This window comes from Phoenix dactylifera, chromosome 6 (assembly GCF_051530095.1).
Source record: "Phoenix dactylifera cultivar Ajwa chromosome 6, Ajwa_hap1_PhDact_Kaust_v1.1, whole genome shotgun sequence".
Lineage (NCBI taxonomy): Eukaryota > Viridiplantae > Streptophyta > Magnoliopsida > Arecales > Arecaceae > Phoenix > Phoenix dactylifera.
In genome coordinates, this window is record NC_143195.1 from 21,793,539 (window position 1) to 21,817,152 (window position 23,614).

General features: G+C 43.4%; 1 protein-coding gene, 1 long non-coding RNA gene and 1 pseudogene across 3 annotated transcripts; all 3 read left to right on the forward strand.

The window, feature by feature from the left end:
• The first annotated feature begins 2,079 nt into the window (after positions 1-2,079).
• Positions 2,080-3,609, forward strand: LOC103699156 (uncharacterized). Its single transcript, XR_602829.6, has 2 exons — positions 2,080-3,143; positions 3,247-3,609. It is a non-coding gene; the product is annotated as an uncharacterized LOC103699156 (long non-coding RNA).
• A 464-nt stretch (positions 3,610-4,073) lies between these two features.
• LOC113461715 (5S ribosomal RNA) lies at positions 4,074-4,192 on the forward strand (annotated as a pseudogene).
• Positions 4,193-6,224: 2,032 nt separating this feature from the next.
• LOC103699859 (short-chain dehydrogenase/reductase 1-like) lies at positions 6,225-8,245 on the forward strand. 2 transcript variants are annotated; one of them, XM_039122289.3, is made up of 5 exons: positions 6,225-6,372; positions 6,480-6,723; positions 6,837-6,911; positions 7,207-7,401; positions 7,650-8,245. In XM_039122289.3, exons 1-5 carry the CDS (start codon positions 6,338-6,340, stop codon positions 8,025-8,027), a joined length of 927 nt encoding a protein of 308 aa, XP_038978217.3. In that variant the 5' UTR covers positions 6,225-6,337; the 3' UTR covers positions 8,028-8,245. The 2 variants fall into 2 exon arrangements, with proteins under 2 accessions (XP_038978217.3, XP_038978218.3); XM_039122290.3 differs by having other exon boundaries at positions 7,210-7,401.
• Positions 8,246-23,614: the final 15,369 nt, after the last annotated feature.

The window sequence follows — 23,614 nt, forward strand, 5'->3', positions numbered from 1 at the left end:
TATAGTTGTATGATCAATTTTAATCTATGTGTATGGTAAGGATGGAATGGAAGCTAAGCAAATTCTAAACTATCACTTATAACTCTATAGAAAACAAAGCTAGAGATATTACACAATCAAGCATGAATGTAAGGCATGAAATACAAGAGATAAGGCATCACAAACACAAAGATGTATAGTGGTTCGGTGTACCCCAGCACCTACATCCACTCCCCAAGACCTCTTGGGAATTTCACTATAATCCCTCAGATTACAGTCGGTTGTTTTACAAGCTCACAACCCAACTTGTTGTTTTGCGAGATCACAACGAACTCGGTCGGTTTTCACAGGCTCACCGACTAGAACCAACCGATTGTTTTCACGGGCTCACAATCCAACCCAGTTGGTTTTCCCAAAGGCTCACCAACCACAACCTTACAACGATTGTTTTCCGGGTTCACAATCAACCCAGTTGGTTTTCCCCAAAGGCTCACCAACCACAACCTTACAACGTTGGTTTTCCCTTTGGCTCACCAACAAACCTTAACACCGTTGGTTTTTCCTTTGGCTCACCAATAAACCTTAACCTCTTGATTCAATCCCTTGATTGAATCAAGTTACAAGATATTAGACTAAGAATTTAAAGCAAATACAAGCTTCTTAACTAAGCAAATATATCAAATATAAACAAATGGAGTAAAGAGAAGCTCTCAAACGAATTTTGAAGATGAAGGAACTCGGCTTCTTCTTTACTTGACCTATTAATAAACAACAGGCAAACAATGTTAATATTGCCAACTTTTATATTGAGCAAACTATATTTATAGTAAGCACTGACGTCCCCGATAAAATTGAGGGATGGAGGCAAGGATGATGGTGCGGGAAGATGGGAGTGGATGGGTGAATGCGTTAGCAGTTAGCCTTGCCAAGTCCTACGCTGAGCAAAGTATATATAAAGTAAGCACTGACGTTTTCCTTAGTGAAGTCGTTTTTTTTCTTTTTCAAAATTCTTTTTCTTTGATCCTAAATCACTTCTCCTTTTCTCTCTCTTGGCGTTCCGATGCATTTATACCACCAAGGAGTAGTTCAAAGATACTTTTAGCAATTAGATAGAACGAAATAGCCGTTGAGATATAAAAATGACCGTTCTGATTTATAGAAGAACTAGTCATTCCTGTTGTCAAGCATAGACGAGTCGACTCGACTTCTTTAAGGGTCGACTCATGATCCTTATGGGTCAACTCATAAACTTCAGATGTTGACTCGAAATAACTGTTGTTTTTATTGAGCTCTATCTTTCTCCTATGGCCATGATGGGGTCGACTCTTTTGGTTTAGGGGTCGACTCGTCCATCGATAGGGGTTGACTCGTTATCTGCATAGGTCGACTCGTCAATAAGCTATTTTTGACTGCTCTCTGTCTTCTATCTGTGGCTATTTAGGGATCGACTTGTTTGCTTCTAGGATCAATTCTTGTTTAATTGAGGTTAGCTCGTGAACTTCATTGGTTGGCTCATTAATATGCTATGTTTACTTGCTTTTTGTCTTGTGTTTGTGGTCATTCAGTGGTCGACTCGTTTCAAACGGGTGTCAGCTCATGAACTTCATGGGTCGACACATCAATAAGTTGAATTTTACTGCTCTCTGTCTTTCTTCTAAGATTGTTCTGGGGTCGACTAGTGAAGGCATATCAGTCTATATCAATGTGCTAGGGTTAACTCTTGAGATAGCTCAAGTTAAAATTTACTACCATTGTATGAGTGTTAAAGGGTCACTTCAAGTTGTTCCTAAACATGAATCTTTTTGTGCGGAGCTTTAGATAATTAAGTTTCATTTCTTCATATTGAAAGTTATTAAAAAATTTCTTCTTGGCTTTCTGCAAGCATTTTAATACACTCTAAGCAACTGATTAGTAAATTTTTTTACTCAATTATTTTGTATCATCAAAATCAAATCATTTGGGTCAACATCAAATCATGTCAAAAGCAGCCATGCCATATTGATAATCACAAAGGAGGATTTTTCGACTCTTTTCCACTGACGCTATAAAATAGCGTCGCTAATTTAGCCACCGTGCCAAATTTTATCCGATGGTAGTGGCTAGCGTTGGTATATTACGACGCTTAAAAGCGTCGAAAGTGAAAAGAGAGATACGACGATGCTTATAAGCGTCGTCGAAAGCCTAACCCAACACGATGCTTTATAAAAGCATTGTCGGAAACCATAGTGACTAAGGTGACGTTTTAAAAAGTATCATCAAAAATTTTAGTACGCTAGGGCGGCACTTTAAAAAGCATCGTCAAAAATTTTAGTACGCTAGGGCGGCACTTTAAAAAGCATCGTCGGAGGCCTAATCATCCCCCCCCCCCCAAAAAAAAAAACATAAATCCCAAATCATCCTGCCCCCTATTTTCTTCCTCCCACCTCCCCATCAAAATCCCTCAACCTAGCCACCATCATCCCAAACACCCCCCCCCCCCCCCAAAACATAAATCCCAAATCATCCTGCCCCCTATTTTCTTCCTCCCACCTCCCCATCAAAATCCCTCAACCTAGCCACCATTAGCCACCATCATCCCAACCCCCCCCCCCCCTTCCCGATCCCAGCCCCCTTTGCATCTTCCAAACCCTGCCTTTTCTGTACAGCCTCCATCAGCCGGAATAAGGACAAGGTAGTGGGGGACGTGGAGGAGGGCCGCCGTCAGAGGGAGGAGGAGAGCTTCCAGAAGAAGCGCCGCAAGGGCATGCAGGCCCAGCCCTTCCCCCCCTCCTCGATCCACACCTCTGCCCTCGAAAAGAAGGTGATCTACTTTGCCCTTTTGATCTGTAGTTCTAGGATCCTGGATTGCTAGATCGGCTCGACTGATGGGTTTGCTAGGGTTTTTCTAGTTGTAGGTCTAGGGTTTGGGATTTGGAGCTCACAATTCTTTCTTGTTTTGCTGTGAATTTGGAGTTGGAGAACCTAGGATTTTGTGGTACCTCTTGTCAAGGAGTGGGGAGGAGGAAGAGCTCAAGGAGTGGGACAAGGGCTTCGTCAAAATAGAGAAGCAGGAGCTGTTGGAGATTGCCATAGTCGCCCCTTGCCTCAACTCCCAGCCGCTGTTCGATCTCTACTGCCAGGCGGTGGCCAACACCATCAAAAGGGGATGCATTTGTTTTCCTGAGGTAAGGGTCCTCGCAAGAAAGCATTTTGCCTCTTCTTTTTCACCATTCGTGTGGTGTCAACTGCCGTGTGCCAAGCCCTTAGACGTTGGATGCGTTTCTACAGAGCAGCAAAGCATGATTCCAATATCAGTGATATATATCGAGCCAGAGTATGCATCTTGGAGTGCTTGTAACTGCATCGCATGCTATTTCAACTGGTAGTTTGTTCATCGTCTGCTACAAACCAAGGTTGGAAATGCTCCTTCAGTTTGTCACCAGGAGGCCTGTTTGCTCCAATTGTCTTTTTTTGTTTTCGTTTTTGTGAGCTGATGTAATTATTTGCACAAACTTGTGCCCCGCGTCTATGTTATTCATCGTGGGTGTTAACAAATACTTGGAAGCTGTTAAGAACGGATTCACGGTTGGGATGAGATGCAGAATGAGATTTGAGGATGTCCAGTTTTAAAATGAGATATTGGAGTTGTAACTCTAGTTTCCAGTTTGAAATTTTTTCTAAATATATTTTTTAAAAAGAATAATGACCCTTTAAAGTGTCATGCAAAAGCTTCAAATTTGTCGAGCAAAAAAAAAAAAAAAGAAGCTTCTGTTTTAGCCGATGCTTTTAATAAGTGTCGGTAAAAAAAATTTCCACTCTCACCTTGCCGAAGTTTTTGCGACATTTTTGTGACGCTTTTGCAACACTTTTGAAAGCGTCGGTATCAAAATTATCAATACTTATATGCGTCGGTATAGGCTCTAAAAAGCGTCAAAAAAGACTATTTTTTGTTGTAGTGCTCTTGAATCTAATTGAACAGTGATTACTTTTACTTGCTTTCCTCTCTATTATCTTTCCACCATCCATTGAAGTTTTGTCACTAATGTCTTCCGTTTCTCAGATGAAAAGAAAAGAGAAAGGAACATAAGAAAGATCTGGCCTGCGCCACTAGGTTCGGGTGCAATCATACTAGCACTAATGCACCGGATGCAATCAGAACTCCGCAGTTAAGTGTGCTTGGACGAGAGTAGTGCTAGGATGGGTGACCCCCTGGGAAGTCCTCGTGTTGCACAAAATTAAATATGTGAGGACCCGTGCGGGCGTGTGTTTAGTTCCACATCGGTTATTTGCTGGGTAGATCTTGGGTACTTATACAGGATCAAGGAACCCAAATAATACTTTTCGGCTAGCCATATTGGGTGAGGTCCTGGGTTGTTACAAATAGTGCCAGAGCTGACCCGGCCATAACCTATGTGGACTATGAGACACTACAGCACGGATCCATCGAGACTGACCACAGGCCGATCGTGGTTTTGTGATTAGATTTGAATGGATTTGAACCCTTAGTTTAACGATGACGTTAGAGCTTAAACTGAAGAGTATGTGAGGATCCGTGCGAGCATATGTTTAGTTCCACATCGGTTATTTGCTGATAGATCTTGGGTACTTATATAGGATCAAGGAATCCAAATAATGTCTTTTGGCTAGCCATTTTGGGTGAGATCCTGAGTTGTTACAGGCCACACGTCTTGCTCTTCCACAGGTGAAAAAAAAAGAAAAAAAAGAAAGTAGGGAAGAAACACAGGAAGGATGCTTTATTTCTCTTTTCTCTCCCTCCGGCACCCCTGTCCGTCTGCCGCCTCTTTCTCCTCCTCCCCACCTTCCCCTCTCTTCTTCTTCCTTACTTCCACCTGAACACACACACACACTCTCTCTCTTGCCAAAGTTCTGAGAAAGGGAGAAAAGAAAGAAAAGAAAGAAGAAAGAGAAAAAGAGAAGGGAAGGTTCCCTCTCTCCCTCTTTAATCCAGGTATTCGTACTCACTCTTTGCTAGACCTAGAGGGGCCTATAAGAGTGCCACAATGGTAATCAGTTGTATCTACACAGTAGGAGTATAAATGCACCGCAGTGAGGGCTGTAAAGCTAAAAGAATTAGGTACCCAGGTTCAAATATATAAACATGAGTATAATTATGATATTAGACATGTATCGGACTCTGATATGCTGTATTGATTCTCTATGTCGATATGATTGAAAAGATCACATATAATTTAGTACATGAATATTATTGAAAAAAATGATATAAACTTTACTTGGAAAGATGTGTTATATCTTATGTGATTTAATTGAATTGCATTACTGAACTAGTTTTATAAAATGAATTTGTTACTTACTAAGACGTGAGGCTTATAATCTTCAGTTGATATAATAATGTGTTATATGTGGATTATATATAAATGGTCTAAATACTGTAAGTTTTGAGATGTAAGTATAATAGTTAGTTATTTATGGTAAACACCTTTGTATGTGTATGTAATATAGTATTTTCCAAATTATATTAGGTTGATTGATAGGTAGAATACCTTGCACGCTTATATGGTAATTCCCTATGAGCATGCGGCGGCTGTTTGCACCCTCGAATAGTAATTTTAGGATTAGGGGCATGATGGTTAGAGGTTTCTGAATGATGTATAAATAGCTTAAATACTATAAGTTTGGATTGTTAAATTTAGAAGAAATTTTGTGGTATGACTTGTATGGTATATATAGTATATGTGATATTTTGGGTTAATAGCTTAATTATTCTGATATTCATTGCCTTCTACATATGACTTGTATAATTTATATAATTTTCAAGTTATATTGGATTCATAAATAGGTGGAACGCATTGCTTTCGAATTGTGATTTTATGGTTGGAGGCGTCATGTAAGCACTGACGTCTAAGGACGGTGAAGGTGGCACGAGAAGATAGAGACGATGGATGAATGATTTTAGTATTGCCCACTCTTATGCTGTGCAAATTATACGTGAAGTAAGCACTGACGTCCCCACCATGAAATTCAGGTACGAACGCGGGGAAGATTAAGAGGATGGAAGAATGGTGTTAATATTGCCAACTCTTATATTGGGCAAATTATATATGAAGTAAGCACTGACGTCCTCCATAGAATTGAGGGACGGAGGCAGGGAAGATGGCCCAAGAAGATAGAGTGGACCGATGACCGATGTTAGCACTGACCGGGTCCATCTAATATTTTCTAATCTAAAACACCTGCAGCCGCACCTGAAGCATGACTGTCAGCTGAGTAAACAGTGCCTGCGTTGGTCACTATATATATCCTGGATAACCCACCATGCAAGGCAATAAAAACCCTGGCATATAACTAATCCAACCCACGAGCAAGGGAAGAAAACCTACTCTTCTGATCGGCTTCAGGCATGGAAGGAACCATTTGCAGCCCCACAGAGAAGAGGTATGCACTCATCTCCTGTTACTCAATCCCTTCGCAAATTAAGCTCACTGCTAAGAACAAATTAAGAGATCGCTAAGCTTTGATGCATACCTTGTTGCTGCTATCAGGATTGCAGTTGTTACGGGAGGGAACAAAGGGATTGGGCTGGAGATATGTAGGCAGCTGGCTCTTAATGGGGTCAGGGTCATACTAACAGCCAGAGATGAGAAGAGGGGTCAGGAGGCAGTGGAGAAGCTCCGAAAGTGTGGGCTCTTTGATGTACTCTTTCATCAGTTGGATGTGACCGACTCTTCCAGCATTGCTTCCTTTGCGGATTTCGTCGGAACCGAATTTGGCAAGCTTGACATTCTAGTAAGCTCTCCTCTCTCTCTCTCTCTCTCTCTCTCTCTGTGTGTGTCTCTCTCTCTCTCTGTCTCTGTATCTCTCTCTCTCTTGCATAACCTCTCATAAATTGATATCTACAGGTGAATAATGCGGCTATTGTAGGACTGACAATAGACGTTGAGGCTTTACAGGCCTCAAAACAATCAAATAATGTGGTAATCACTTGTTTTTGAATTCTTTGTCAATTTCTTGTAGAACTAGAATTAAGTAGTTTCTGGTGATAATCAAGTTGTAGAAATTCAGTTCTTATGATACATTGCATATTGATAATCAAGTACTAAAAAATTGAATATGTAAATAGTACGATACAAGATAAAATTGAATTGTCCACCACACTGACTATATGTTGCGGATATCATCATCAATTGAATTATGGACCTTAAAATAGTGTATAGTTTAGATAACATTATTTCTCACATAATATGGTTGAGAAGTTTTGTTCATGTGCAGCAGGAAGCCAAAGATGTTAAAGATATACCAGATTGGAAGAAACCTTACATGCGAGAAACTTTAGAAAGAGCAGAAGAATGCTTCAAGACAAATTATTATGGCACCAGAGATGTTACAGAAGCATTAATTCCCCTTCTCCAGTCATCAATTTCTGGAAGAGTAGTAAATGTTTCTTCTAGCCTTGGGCAACTCAGAGTAAGCAACCTACGCCATCTTCTCGTAATATCATACTCAACAGAAATGAACATATTACCTATTCCTTAAAATATTAGGCTTCTATTTTCTTTCTTGCTTGACAAACCCGAGATTATGCAAAAAGTTTGCCATAGTTTGTCAAATCCTTGCAAGGTCCATCATGGCCTGAGTGAGGCATGAAATCTTTACTCTTTTGATTGCCTAAAAACTGTGCGCTATATATTTTCTTTCTCATTCTTGGTTTCCAGGTTATCTCAAATGAAAAGCTTAAGCAAGATCTATCAAATGTTGATGGCCTAACAGAAGAGAGATTGGTCGAGCTGTTGAATTTGTTTATCAAAGATTTCAAGGAGGGTTTCCTGGATGCCCATGGTTGGCCAACCATTGCTTCAGCATATAAACTATCTAAAGTACTTATCAATGCCTACACCAGGATTCTTGCAAAGAAGTATCCCGCCCTATGCATAAACTGTGTGAATCCTGGTTATGTCAAAACTGATTTAAACGGGAATACCGGGATCCTAAGTACCAAAGAAGGTGCTGAAGGTCCTGTCATGTTAGCCTTGCAAACTGGTACCGGTCCTTCAGGCCTTTTCTTTGACCAAACCGAAGTGTCAACTTTTTGAATGAGATTAATAATACTTTGTGGATGGGAAGATGCGAAAGAAGCCTGTATAACATTGCATAAGCTCTCCCCACCAAGCTCAATATGTTGAAATGAAGAGATCCAATTGTTAGATGTATGTCCTAGAAGCCAATCTGGCGGACACATTATTAATTCTGGGACATAAATTTGTACTTGACTTTATTATTATTGAATAATAAATGGGCATCTTTTCATTCATATTGTTTATGTGTCTATGAATCGTCCAAGAAATTAATAAGATGATGATACATATTCTCAAGAGTTGAGAATTTGAGCCATGTATCATTGATGATTAATTTCTAAATGCTCCTGATCAATGGATCATCACGAGGACGGTGATCGATCCGATCAGTGCACAGATCGCTTCCTTAAGGATGGACGAGACTCGAGTCCACAGTGTAGGGACACTGTTGCCCAGATAGACAACCCAAGAGGGGGGGTGAATTGGGTTTTAAATTAATTTGGATAATTAAAACGTTATGGATGATTAATTAAAAACTATTGCAAGTTATTTAATTAATGCTAAGTGCTGTGAGTGATGTGAGAGGAAGAAGAGAAGAGACAATCCAATGCAAACACAGAGTTTTATAGTGGTTCGGAGCTACCCCTTGCTCCTACGTCCACGCCCCAAGTCTCTCTTGGGAATTCACTATAACCCCCTTGGATTACAGCCGGTTGTTTTGCAAGCTCACAACCAAACTTGTTGTTTTACGAGCTCACAACGAACTCGATCGGTTTTTCCAGGCTCACCGACTAGAACCAACCCCGATGGTTTTCCCGGGCTCACAATCAAACCCTTACACACGTTGGTTTTAACTTGGCTCACCAACCAACCTTAATCCCCTTGATTCAATCCCCCGATTGAACCAAGTAAATACAGTGTGTAAAAGAAAACAGAAAATAGCTTCTCAAAAAGCAGATAAAAACAATATGAACAATAAATGAAGTTAAGAAGCCTCAAACGCTTTTAGATCGGAGATGAGGAATGGCTTCTTGAACTTCTGGTCTCCTCTTGAAAGAGTGGTCGACTTGAATGCAGGAGGAGGAAGCTTTTAATGTTGAGAAGATGTAGTTGGATGCAGTTATTGCAGATCTTCCCTCTTTTTCGTTGAAGAACAAGTTGTAGAGTTGAAAGCTTGAATGCTTGGAGTGGAATGGTTGTTCTCTGCCTTGCTACAGTCTTCTGTGGCTATTTAAGCCAACCCCCACGGAAACTAGCCGTTACACTGCTTTTTCTGTCCGTTCTGCACACTCTGCGCAGCCTGACAATATGACCGTTGGTGGGTTGGAGTCGACTCGTGCGATCAGGAGTCGACTCGGCTGTAGCGGGAGTCGACTCAAGCTTTTCCGGAGTCGACTCGGCAACTGTTCCAAATTTGAGTTAAAGTTGCCGTCACGACAGGGAGTCGACTCGTCTTGACCCGGAGTCGACTCGCCAACTTCTAGAGCTGACCTGGCAATTTTGGAGTCGGCTCATCCACTGAAGTCCGTGGATCTAATTTTGAATTTTGTCCACTCGAGTCGACTCGACTGTCCTTGGAGTCGACTCGAATCTCAGAGCCCGAACTCCCGATTCTCTGTCTTTTGGCTCATCCAGTCTTGGAGTCGACTCGAACTTCCTTGGAGTCGACTCGGCTCTCAGTTTCCGAAAGTTGGTCTTCTGCCTTTTGACATGAAGCTTGTCTTGGAGTCGACTCGAGCTGTCTGGGAGTCGACTCGAATCTCAGAGGCAGTAACATGGTTTTCTGTCTGTCGATGGTCGCACAGTCTCGGAGTCGACTCGCGTATTGCGGGAGTCGACTCGAATCTCAGAGTCCATAAAATGCTCTCTGACCTTTTCTTTGTGTACCGCTGAGAGTCGACTCTTGCTTTCTCTGGAGTCGACTTGCCAACCATCGGAGTCGACTCGCGTTCCACTGGAGTCGACTCGAATCTCAGACTCGAAAACTGCTCTCTGACTTTTCTTTGTGTACCTCTTGGAGTCGACTCTTACTACCCTGGAGTCGACTCGTTGAACATTGGAGTCGACTCGCGCACTTCAGGAGTCGACTCGTTGACAGGTTCTGAGATGAGGCTTTCTGTTCTTCTTTCTGTTCTCAGTCGGAGTCGACTCGTACTAGTCTGGAGTCGACTCGAGCTCGTGCCAGTGAACTTGATACGCTTGGAGTCGACTCGTGATACTCGGGAGTCGACTCGAGTCTCAGACTTTGGTTCAGCAGACTTCTTAACTTATCCAAAATACTATGAACCAAATCTAGAGACACTTGGACAGGATTTTCACTGAAACACTCAATTGAATTCATTAGTAATCACAAGATATACTCAAATGCTTTGAGCTCATCAAAATCAAATGGGGTTTTAATCAATCACTCCACAATCTCTCCCTTTTTGATGATGACAAAACTTTGAGTATATGTAAAATGACTTGCTCAATAAATAATGAAATAAAATCTATAAATGAATTCAAATGTCTGATAATTTAATTTATCCAAGTTTGAAAGGAGTGAAACAACAAATTTCGGAGTTAAAGCTCCCCCTTTCATTTGGAATTATATAAGCCTTCATATTATGCAATCAATTGTTTGGCTTATATGTCATTAATGATTTAGCTTGATTAAAATTCAGATTCTCCCCCTCAACATATGCATTCAACTATGTTTTGATTCTCTGAATTTCCTTTTAATGCTTTGAAGTTTTTGAACTGAATTTTTTGTTTTTAGAGGAAAAATCTGTCAATTTGTTCTTGAGTAGGATTCAGCTAATCTCCGAATATCCCTTGAATAGATTCTGGAGATTACTCCATTAGGAGCCCCAAAAGAGAGATAATGAGCCTCGAGGTACCGAATCCACTTAGAACAAATTTGTGTGTGTTTTTAAGAGTTTATCTTTTTATTTATTTCCATTGATTTCTTTTACATATTTTTTTCATATTTCTCCCCTTTTACACATTTTATACATATTTCTCCCCCTTTTTGTCATCATACCAAAAAGGAGGTAATCAACCACAATCAATGGTACAACCAATCATCAAATGGCACATAATTGAAGATAAGATGTCTACTCATTGTATTGATATGAATTGAAGTAGATTTGAGCATACAATAAGTAAAGTAAAACAATACAAAACAGAACTCAAACACATCTATGTCCTCCTCGAGGATGAAGCTCCCCCTCTCGAGGATGCATCTCCTCCTCTGGAGGATGTGGCTCCTCCTCTCGAGGATGGTGCTCCTCCTCTCAATCGGCTCTGCTCCATGAGGAGGGTGACTGCATCTGTGACATGGCCAAGCTGTGTGATGATAGACGTGGTGGCTCTGCTATGTGTAGTGGAGAGCTCTGTCACCGACGCCTGAAGCCCAGTCACCGATGTCTGAAGTGCGTCCAGCTTGTCGATGAGTACATTCGACAAGCGCTCGGCCCCCTCGGTGGTGGTGTGCATGTCACGACCTATCTCCTCTCGCATCTGTCGAGTGGAGCTCGTGACCTCACTCATGCTGTGGAACTGGGCCTGGACCAAACTCCGGACATTGTAGATCTCTTTCCGTACATGAGCCGTCATGTCAGTCACGGCTGTCAAGGAAGGGACCAACTGAGAAGATACGGGTGCAGGAGTGGGAGCAGGCACCGCACCTCGGAGCTCCCGAAGCAGCTCATCCCTCACCTCTCTGACTATCTCCTGTCGCAGCTCCCGGAGCTGCTCAGGATCAATCCGGACTGCCATAGAGGGTGGTGCCGAGGAGGAAGGTCCGGCGAAGGTGGTAGGAGCAGGAGGAGTGGATGGGAGGTCTGGATGGTTTGGAAGGTCTGGGTAGTCTGAATCGGGCTCAGGACTAGGTGAAGGTCTGGTGGTCTGAGCGGTGAGGGACGACTTCCTAACCCAGATCCCTTCTCTCTTCCGAAACCCCATCCTGTGCATGGTCCCCGTACACAAGCGATCTGTCCATCGCAATGCACGAGAGGGTTCCCTCTCAGGAATGGGAATCTCGTACTCCCTAAAGAGAAGAGTAAAAATCATGCCGTATGGGAGGGTGAGCCTAGGTCTATCTAGGGGCTCACACATATACCTATAGATGAGTTTGGGGAAGTTGACCGGGGTGTCCTGAAGAATGTAAGACATAATAGCTGTTAGATGTATGCCCTAAAAGCCAATTTGGCTGACACATTGTTGATTCTAGGAACATAATTTTGTACTTGACTATTTATTATTGAATAAATAAAAGGCATCTTTTTCATTCATATTGTTTATGTGTCTATGAATCGTCCAAGAAATTAATAAGATAATGATACATATTCTCAAGAGTTGAGAATTTGAGCCATGTATCATTGGTGATTAATTTCTAAATACTCCTGATCAAAGGATCATCACGAGGACGGTGATCGATCCGATCAGTGCACAGATCACTCTCCTTCTGGATGGACGAGACTTGAGTCCACAGTGTAGGGACACTGAAGTGATAGTGCAGGTGCTTGTTAGAGAACAAGGGTACTGAGCGTGACCAATACAAGAAGTCACTTGGATGTCTATCCACTCGTCAGTGACTTGCTTGATGTTGCAGTAGTGTGACTGGTCCTTTGACCTGCGGTGCTTCGGCTACTCACAGTGAGGTTATTGTAGTTTGACTGCACACATACATGGTCTCTAGCCATATGGGTCCATGCAGTGTAGATTGGCTGCAGTAAGTTCACTGTAGGAGTAGGGTATGCACCTATATGGAATCTATCGACCTTGATAGATAAGGAGAGATCCTATGTGATTTATAAGACTGAGTTCGTAAGACCTCGGCCGGGGCAGTATACACAGTGGAGAAAGAGTTTTTCACTGTCGAACTCGAGTCGAATAAATCTTGACATATGACAGACGATGGGGTTTGACGAGTTGTCCATGACCTCCGTCCTGTAGGGATCCACGATAGTAGGACTGTATCACATGTTAACTGCACCTAGAGGTTCATCATTCCATTCTGCTGGGTAGCCACTACATGCTGCTAGGTGTCACTGGTGGATGGTGGGACTCATAGGGATTATCTTGATGATCGATAAACCCCAATGAGTTGAGTTGGAATCGTTCCAACCCATTGAAAGGAGTTTTCAATGATATAGTGATAGAGATCACAATATATCTCACTACCAGTCAGAATAGAACCTATGGGGTCACACACACTAGAAGTATTGACCGATCCGATGGTTGAAATCGTGATTAGGAATCACAAGAAATCAATTTGATTGATAAAAGGTTGAAGAAGGAAAAAGGAATTAATTAATTGGACTTGAAACAAGAATCCTACTTCGGGTAGGATACCTAGAGTTCTAATTGGATTAGGACTGGGATTCCTACTTGGAATAGGATTCCTCAATCCTAATGAGATTAGGAATTTTGAATCTAAATCGGATTCCTACTTGGAGTAGGATTCCTAGGAATCCTAATTGGATTAGGACTTCGGATTCAAATCTAATCCTAATTGGATTAGGACTAAATACATCCTAATATGGATTAGGGTTTCTTAAGTCACAATTAATTATTAATCTAATGAATCAATAAGACTCCTAATTGGATTAGGATTGAAGAGTTCAATTGAGTCAAAATTGATTCAAGTTCTAATTGGATTAGGACTTACCTAGATTGGATCCATTGGTTCACCCTTGGGCTAAACCTAATAGGATTAGGGCTTGACCACATTAGGGCAATGCAAACCCTAATGTGGACTAGGTTTACCAAGAGGGAGGGGCGCAAGCCCCTCCCCCTTGATCCATTGGTGCGGCACAAGAGAGGGGGCCGGCGCCCCCTCTTTGGAAAGATGTCTAGGGCTCCTACTTAGTAGGAACCCTAGATGGCTATAAAAGGAGGTGTGAGGCCGGCGCCCTAAGCATAGAAGAACTCCTCCTTCTCCTTGCCGTGAGCCTCCCTCTCCTCTCTTCTTGTGATCAGCCGCAAGCAAGGAAGACCAAGGCCAAAGGTTGGCGGCATCCTCTTCCTCCCTTCTTCCTTCCAACGCAGGGAAAAGAAAGAAGGCTGCGTGGGGATTCTTCTTCTTCCTCTTCTTCAACCTTCTTCTTCCTCCTCTCAAGCACTTTCAAGAGTTGAAAGAAAGAGAAGAGATCAGCCATCAAAGGAGTCTTTGCAAGGGAGCTAGCACCCCGGGAAGACAAGAAAGCTTTGATCGGTTCTCTACTTCGTGTGGATACCCGTAGAGGCCGGACGTTTGAACGGCTTCAAGCGAACCCTCTCCCATAACCACGAATTCAAATTCGCGGTGATCGTCTACCCACGCAAGGTGAAGATTTGATCTTCCTATTGTTTTAAAAGCTTTAATTCTTACCTAATTACGAAAGGTCTCGAAACAAGCGTTCATGCGATGAACGTCGAACCCGTGCATGCCGATTCCGCTGCCATCTGAAATTTTTTGAAATATCAGCGGCATGGGCGGGTTCCCAACAGTGGTATCAGAGCCTAGGCTTCGTAGATTAAGGTAAGAATTAAATATCTAAAGGCATATTAGATCTGAAAATTAAATGATCATGCATGCTGAAAAATTCTGCATGCAGATTTTTTCAGGGGTGCTGATTTTTACATGCTGATTTTTATGTGATAAAAAGATGATTCTAATTGCATTGTTAATGGGATTACAAAGTTTAGAATCATGATTAGCATGATCAGCGACCTATGTCATGATATAATCAGTTAAGTTTCAGATCTGAAAATTATAATTGTAGCATACGGTGATGATCATAGGATTCAAACCCTTTTGGTATCAAATGTAATGACCTGCGATGTGATCTGCGATGTCATGTAATTTTTCAGATGCTTGCATGCATCTTATTTGATGTTTTGAGAGGCCTGCGTGCCTCCTAAAAGGAGATGTAAATTATTTTTATTTTTATTTTACATCTGGTTGTATTTCTGTGATGTGATGTACATCAACGATCAAGTTGAAGCAAAGGCATGAGATGAAAGGTGATCCAAGCGGTTGATGGCGATGGGATCAAGGGTTGATCAAGGATCGAATCAAGGAGGCTTGGAACCAATTCAAGAGTTGAAGACCACTTGATCAATTGATGTGTATGTGCTTGTAATACGACCTAATTAGAATCCATGATCATCACCTAGTTAAAGTTTAGCTTTAATTATTGCCGCGATTATAACTGCCTGCAATGCGCCGTTTGCATGTGATGTGAATGAGAGTCGGATAGATAGGTCTACATGTGATGTAGCAAACCCAATTGAGACCTAAATCAAAAACCTCCTCAATCAAGTCGAGAGTGAACCGACATGAGCAAGTCATATTAGATTAATTGATCTAATTGGTGTCTAGGAAAGCATGAAAGGTGGTTACTTAATTAGGACCTTACTCTCTGAGTAAGGGGAGCCTCCCACCTGCTTACCTGGCCAATTGTTCGATTACCTCTTATGAAAGGCTCAAGTTGCAAACACTAAGACCTGATTAACCAGTATTAAGTCAATAGGTCTTCCACTGTAGTAGAGCTGCTAAGGCCTTTCTGATGTTGACTTGTCTCGGCTGGATACAGTGGTCAAGTTGCATTGGGGGGCTGGACCTCTCTATAGACATGAGATGTTGTAGGGTAAAGGTGGGGTTGGGCACCAATAACTGTTAGGTGAGGACCCAATGACGACTTTATTCCTACGGTTATACAGTGGGTCTGACTTAACTAAGAAATGGGACCAATAACTGTTAGGTGAGGTCTTCATGGCTTAGAGACCAAGTTGCACTGCAACATGCTTGAGAAGCATTGTACAAGAGTTGTACACTCATCCATCTATGTGTCACCAATAACTGTTAGGTGAGGTGGCATGTAAATTGGTGGGACCGCAGTACCCACTAGAAACCCTAGTCGTGTGGGATTTTCGTTTTCCTACCAGGGGAGTGTGAGGAATTCGAGAAAATAGTGGGAGTCACATTTGTTCTAAAAGACCTTAGGACAGATTAGGATCAAGTACAAGAGTCTAACTAGAATCTTTACTCTCTGCAGATACAATGTCGGCTTCAAACCCTTTGACCCGTATTCTTGAGACCAACCGACTGACTGGAACCAATTACAAGGACTGGCTTAGAAATCTCAAAATAGTTTTGGACTGTGAGAAGATAGGCTATATACTCGATTCAGATATCCCCACATTACCAGCACGTCCCACTGATGTTCAGCGTGAGATGCATAAAAAGTGGTTGGACGATGACATTAGAGTAAAATGCTATATGATGGCATCTATGTCTAATGAACTCCAATGCCAGCATGAAAATATAAAGACTGCTAGGGACATACTGGCACACCTACAAGAGTTGTATGGTGAGCAGAGTCGCACAGCTCATTTTGAAGTGTCCAAGAGGCTTTTCAAAGCGAAGATGCGCGAAGGGCAGTCTGTTCATGATCACGGTCTGACCATGATCAAGGACCTAGAGGAGCTTGAGAAGCTCGGTATGGACATGCACAAGGAATTGCAAGTGGATTTGATCCTACAGTCACTTCCTGATTCATTTGGTCAGTTTATAGTAAACTACCACATGAATAAGATTGAATGCACTAAGACTGAACTAATCAACATGTTGGTAACTGCTGAGGGAGCCTTGAAAGGTTCAAGGGGCAATGTCCTCGCTGCTGAGTTGACTTCTGGTTCCAAGAGAAAGTCTACTTGGAAGAAAAAGAAGCCTGCAAAGAAGCAGAAGAAAGACAAGAAGCCAAAGAAGGAAGTTCAAAAGAAAAGGGCTAACGACAAAGGAAAATGTTTCCACTGCAATGTCGAAGGCCACTGGAAGAGAAACTGTCCTTCATACCTCGAGAGCCTGAAGAACAAGAAAGGTGACACACCTTCAGAAGTTATAGACTTGCTCATTATTGAAACTAATCTAACGGTTTCTTCTACTTCTAGTTGGGTTATAGATTCTGGTTCTAGTGTTCATTTGTGCACTACCATGCAGGGTCTAAAGGAAAGTAGAAGGCTGGCAGAAGGTGCGGTAACCCTTCGGGTTGGCAACGGGGCAAAAGTTGCTGCTGTGGCTGTGGGCACCTACCATCTGCGACTACCGTCTGGATTTAGTTTAATACTTAGAGACTGCTATTATGTACCTATTGCTAGCAGAAATTTGATTTCTGTTTCATGTCTAGCACAGGAAGGTCATGTTTTTACATTTGACAAAGACTGCTGTTCTATTTATTTGAGAAATAAAATAGTCGCACGTGGTTTTATGATTGACAGTCTCTATCATTTACATATGGATGTATCTGTGAATGTTACCGAGCAAGATGTGAGTGCCAAAGGATCCAAAAGATCCAGAGATGAGATAAACCAAAGATATTTGTGGCACCTCAGACTTGGCCATATTGGAGAAGATAGAATGAACAAAATGGATAAAGATGGGCTCTTAGGCTCATTGACTTCCGAGTCATATCCAGTTTGCGAGTCCTGTCTTCAAGGAAAAATGGCTAGACTGCCCTTTGTAGGACATGGGGAGAGGACCATTGAAATACTTACCCTAGTACATACAGATGTATGTGGCCCATTCGATGTGCTAGCCAGGGGACGTTATTCTTACTTCATTACCTTTACCGATGATTATTCATGGTATGGGTATGTGTATCTTATGAGACACAAGTCTGAATCCTTTGAAAAGTTCAAAGAGTTCAAGAATGAAGTAGAAAAACAAACTGGAAAACCTCTTAAGGCTCTTCGATCAGATCGAGGAGGAGAATACCTTAGTGGAGAATTCCGGGACTATCTCAAAGAAAACGGCATAGTCTCACAATGGACACCTCCGGGTACACCTCAACTCAACGGGGTGTCAGAGAGGAGAAATCGGACCCTATTGGATATGGTCAGGTCCATGATGAGCTTCACTGATTTACCTATGTTCCTTTGGGGAGATGCCTTACTCACAGCGATTTATTTATTGAATAGAGTTCCCTCTAAATCCGTTCCTACCACACCGTATGAGATATGGCATGGTAAGAAACCAAGTCTGGGTCATCTCAAGATTTGGGGATGTCCGGCCCACGTCAAGCGACTACAGGCGGACAAGTTAGAGGCTAGGACCATAAGTGCTCGTTTTATAGGATATCCTAAAGAGTCATTAGGATACAATTTTTACGTCTCAGAGGATCACAATGTGTTTGTGAGCCGTCATGCCATCTTCTTGGAAAATCAGTTTATCCTTGATAGAGGCAGTGGGAGGAAAATTGAGCTTGAAGAGAAAGTCTCTGAAAAGCAACGAGTCATGGATCCTAAAGAACCTATTCATAAGGAGCCAGTACACGATGTCCCTCAACCACCTCGTAGATCTAGTAGAGTCTCCCATCCTCCCGATAGATACTTAGGTATACTTGAAGAGGATACTGAGGAAATGTTCCTAGTGGGAGATAGGGATCACATACAGGATCCCAAAACCTACAACGAGGCGATATCTGATATCGATTCCGAGAAATGGCTGGAAGCTATGAAGTCAGAGATAGACTCCATGCATTCCAACCAAGTCTGGACCTTAGTAGATCCACCAGAAGGTATTGTACCTATTGGATGCAAATGGATCTACAAAAGGAAGATAGGTTCGGATGGAGAGGTAGAGACCTATAAGGCAAGGCTTGTGGCGAAAGGGTATAGTCAGCGCGAAGGCATTGACTATCAGGAGACCTTTTCACCTGTAGCCATGCTAAAATCCATCCGAACATTGCTTGCCATTGCAGCATTTCATGATTATGAAATCTGGCAGATGGATGTGAAAACTGCTTTCCTGAATGGATATCTTGATGAAGATATCTATATGGAACAGCCTTTGGGTTTTACTTCCAGTGATGGAGATCACAAGGTCTGCAAGCTGCAAAGGTCCATCTATGGACTAAAGCAAGCATCTCGGAGTTGGAACACTCGTTTCGATGATACAATCAAAACGTTTGATTTCATCAAAAACGAGGAGGAACCATGTGTTTATAAAAAGGTTAGTGGGAGTGCTGTCGTTTTTTTCGTACTGTACGTAGATGACATTCTCCTGATTGGGAATGATATTCCCATGCTAACCTCGGTCAAGGTCTGGTTGTCAAAAGAATTCTCCATGAAAGACCTTGGGGAAGCATCCTATATTTTGGGAATAAAGGTCTATAGAGATAGATCTAAAAGGATGCTTGGCCTGTCACAGAAAATGTACATAGAGGAGGTGCTGAAGAGGTTCAGCATGGAAAACTCCAAGAGGGGTCTCTTACCCCTAAGGCATGGAATTCATCTCTCCAAGAAGATGTGCCCCAACACATCTGAGGAAATTCAACGCATGAGCAAGATTCCTTATGCATCGGCAATAGGAAGCCTCATGTATGCCATGTTATGTACACGACCTGATATAGCTCTTGCTGTGAGTGTCACAAGCAGATATCAGTCGAATCCAGGTGAAGAACACTGGACAGCTGTGAAGAATATTCTTAAGTACTTGAGAAGAACTAAAGATTTATTCTTGGTTTTTGGAGGATCATCAGAGTTAAAGGTAGAAGGGTACACAGATTCAGACTTCATGACTGATGTCGATGACAGGAAGTCAACATCTGGATATGTGTTCTTGTGCAATGGTGGTGCGGTAAATTGGAAGAGTTCTAAACAACCGATCATTGCTGATTCTACTATGGAAGCCGAATACATCGCCGCCTCTGAAGCTGCTAAGGAAGGCTTCTGGTTCAAGAAATTCATTGCAGAGTTGGATGTGATGACATCAGATGCCATAACACTCTACTGCGATAATAATGGCGCCATAGCCCTTGCTAAGGAGCCAAGGTCTCATCAGAAGTCTAAGCATATAGAGCGGCGCTTTCACCTCATACGCGACTATGTGGAGAAGAAATATGTAGAGGTGCAGAGAGTAGACTCCGCGGATAACGTGGCAGACCCTTTCACTAAGCAGCTGAGTCAGCAAAAGACTGAAGCCCACCTTGAGAAGATGGGCCTAAGATATATGACCAATTGGCTTTAGTGCAAGTGGGAGATTGTTAGATGTATGCCCTAGAAGCCAATTTGGCTGACACATTGTTGATTTTAGGGACATAATTTTGTACTTGACTATTTATTATTGAATAAATAAAAGGCATCTTTTTCATTCATATTGTTTATGTGTCTATGAATCGTCCAAGAAATTAATAAGATAATGATACATATTCTCAAGAGTTGAGAATTTGAGCCATGTATCATTGGTGATTAATTTCTAAATGCTCCTGATCAAAGGATCATCATGAGGACGGTGATCGATCCGATCAGTGCACAGATCACTCTCCTTCTGGATGGACGAGACTTGAGTCCACAGTGTAGGGACACTGAAGTGATAGTGCAGGTGCTTGTTAGAGAACAAGGGTACTGAGCGTGACCAATACAAGAAGTCACTTGGATGTCTATCCACTCGTCAGTGACTTGCTTGATGTTGCAGTAGTGTGACTGGTCCTTTGACCTGCGGTGCTTCGGCTACTCACAGTGAGGTTATTGTAGTTTGACTGCACACATACATGGTCTCTAGCCATATGGGTCCATGCAGTGTAGATTGGCTGCAGTAAGTTCACTGTAGGAGTAGGGTATGCACCTATATGGAATCTATCGACCTTGATAGATAAGGAGAGATCCTATGTGATTTATAAGACTGAGTTCGTAAGACCTCGGCCGGGGCAATATACACAGTGGAGAAAGAGTTTTTCACTATCGAACTCGAGTCGAATAAATCTTGACATATGACAGACGATGGGGTTTGACGAGTTGTCCATGACCTCCGTCCTGTAGGGATCCACGATAGTAGGACTGTATCACATGTTAACTGCACCTAGAGGTTCATCATTCCATTCTGCTGGGTAGCCACTACATGCTGCTAGGTGTCACTGGTGGATGGTGGGACTCATAGGGATTATCTTGATGATCGATAAACCCCAATGAGTTGAGTTGGAATCGTTCCAACCCATTGAAAGGAGTTTTCAATGATATAGTGATAGAGATCACAATATATCTCACTACCAGTCAGAATAGAACCTATGGGGTCACACACACTAGAAGTATTGACCGATCCGATGGTTGAAATCGTGATTAGGAATCACAAGAAATCAATTTGATTGATAAAAGGTTGAAGAAGGAAAAAGGAATTAATTAATTGGACTTGAAACAAGAATCCTACTTCGGGTAGGATACCTAGAGTTCTAATTGGATTAGGACTGGGATTCCTACTTGGAATAGGATTCCTCAATCCTAATGAGATTAGGAATTTTGAATCTAAATCGGATTCCTACTTGGAGTAGGATTCCTAGGAATCCTAATTGGATTAGGACTTCGGATTCAAATCTAATCCTAATTGGATTAGGACTAAATACATCCTAATATGGATTAGGGTTTCTTAAGTCACAATTAATTATTAATCTAATGAATCAATAAGACTCCTAATTGGATTAGGATTGAAGAGTTCAATTGAGTCAAAATTGATTCAAGTTCTAATTGGATTAGGACTTACCTAGATTGGATCCATTGGTTCACCCTTGGGCTAAACCTAATAGGATTAGGGCTTGACCACATTAGGGCAATCCAAACCCTAATGTGGACTAGGGTTTACCAAGAGGGAGGGGCGCAAGCCCCTCCCCCTTGATCCATTGGTGCGGCACAAGAGAGGGGGCCGGCGCCCCCTCTTTGGAAAGATGTCTAGGGCTCCTACTTAGTAGGAACCCTAGATGGCTATAAAAGGAGGTGTGAGGCCGGCGCCCTAAGCATAGAAGAACTCCTCCTTCTCCTTGCCGTGAGCCTCCCTCTCCTCTCTTCTTGTGATCAGCCGCAAGCAAGGAAGACCAAGGCCAAAGGTTGGCGGCATCCTCTTCCTCCCTTCTTCCTTCCAACGCAGGGAAAAGAAAGAAGGCTGCGTGGGGATTCTTCTTCTTCCTCTTCTTCAACCTTCTTCTTCCTCCTCTCAAGCACTTTCAAGAGTTGAAAGAAAGAGAAGAGATCAGCCATCAAAGGAGTCTTTGCAAGGGAGCTAGCACCCCGGGAAGACAAGAAAGCTTTGATCGGTTCTCTACTTCGTGTGGATACCCGTAGAGGCCGGACGTTTGAACGGCTTCAAGCGAACCCTCTCCCATAACCACGAATTCAGATTCGCGGTGATCGTCTACCCGCGCAAGGTGAAGATTTGATCTTCCTATTGTTTTAAAAGCTTTAATTCTTACTGTTGCTGGTGGTCCAAACCGAGAACGATTGACACAGCGGTGTGAACGGGGTTCCGTCTGAGTTGTCTTGGTTGGTGTTGGTTACGCTCCACCTTCCACCGGAAAACCTGCAAGCAAGCCTCGCACCACCACTGGGGTAGTGGGGGCCCTCCGACGATCAAGTCAGAGGAGATTGGAGGAGGAGGAGAGATGATAATTGCAAGCAAGAGAGTGCTCTGGAAGATATTGCTTACCCCCCCTTCTCCCCCCAGCCGCATATATACCTGGCTGGGGGGTCTCTCAGGGGGGTTTGTCATCGTGGGGCGCGATGGAGTGGTCACTAACATGGCCGTTACAGGGCGTCGTGGAGCAGCGCTGGGTACGGCCATGACAGGGCGTAGTGGAGTTCCGCTTTGTACGGTTGATACAGGAGATCGTGGAACAGCATCGGATACAGCCGTTGCAGGGAGTAGTGGAGCAGGAGGCCTCGGCGTGCCTCTGGGAAGCAGCCTGTCGTTATCAAGAGATCTCCGACTCGGGGTCGGAGTGCTGGATCAGGGGGCAGCCGACTCGGGGTCGGGCTGCGTTGCTGAGGACATCCGACTTGGGGTCGGATTGCTAGATTAAGGGGCAGCCGACTCGGGGTCGGGCTGCGAAGCCGAAGATGTCCGACTCGGGGTCGGATTGCTGGATCAAAGGGCAGCCGACTCGAGGTCGGGCTGTGGAGCCGAAGATGTCCGACTCGGGGTCGGATTGCTGGATCAAAGGACAGCCGACTCGAGGTCGGGCTGTGGAGCCGAAGATGTCCGACTCGGGGTCGGATTGCTGGATCAAAGGACGGCCGACTCGAGGTCGGGCTGTGGAGCCGAAGATGTCCGACTCGGGGTCGGATTGCTGGATCAAAGGACAGCCGTAGTCTTCATGGGCGCGCGTGCCGGTCACGTGGAGCATGGCGGCTTAGTTCCCCCGTAACAGTAGCCCCCCACTTCCGAGCCTGGAACCAGAAGGGGAGCGGGTGAAGGGAGTGATGCTTCGAGATTGCCGCCATCCCTTGGAGAGGCGCGCGCGCTTCGAGCTCCCCGCCTTCTTTATGGCGTATGGCGGTTGTTGCTGATCTGGCAGTCTGAGGATTTCGGCGGACATCCTTCCTTAATGGTGTCGATTCGCCTTTGGGGCGCGAGCGACCCTTCGGCGGCCAGGCGTCCTCTGGCGTCATCGAGGCATCACCCGCCTTTCCGCCTATTTAACCGGGGACCCTCCCCCGTCCGTCTTCCTCTTTACAGACATTTTCGAGTTTCCCCTTTGCGCCGCCGTTGTTGCCGTCGGACTGTTCGCTTGCTTCTCCTTTGACGCTCTCGGAGCCGTTCTTCCTTCTCTTCCGGTGAGTTACCCCATTCTTCTACTTAGGGCTCTTCATACTTT

Excerpts from the sequence above, each read along its gene's own strand:
- LOC103699859 (XM_039122289.3), top strand. The coding sequence starts at position 6,338 with ATGGAAGGAACCATTTGCAGCCCCACAGAGAAGAG. Across the intron at positions 6,373-6,479 it reads TGCAGCCCCACAGAGAAGAG|GATTGCAGTTGTTACGGGAG; the intron begins GTATGCACTCAT and ends TGCTGCTATCAG. Across the intron at positions 6,912-7,206 it reads CAAAACAATCAAATAATGTG|CAGGAAGCCAAAGATGTTAA; the intron begins GTAATCACTTGT and ends GTTCATGTGCAG.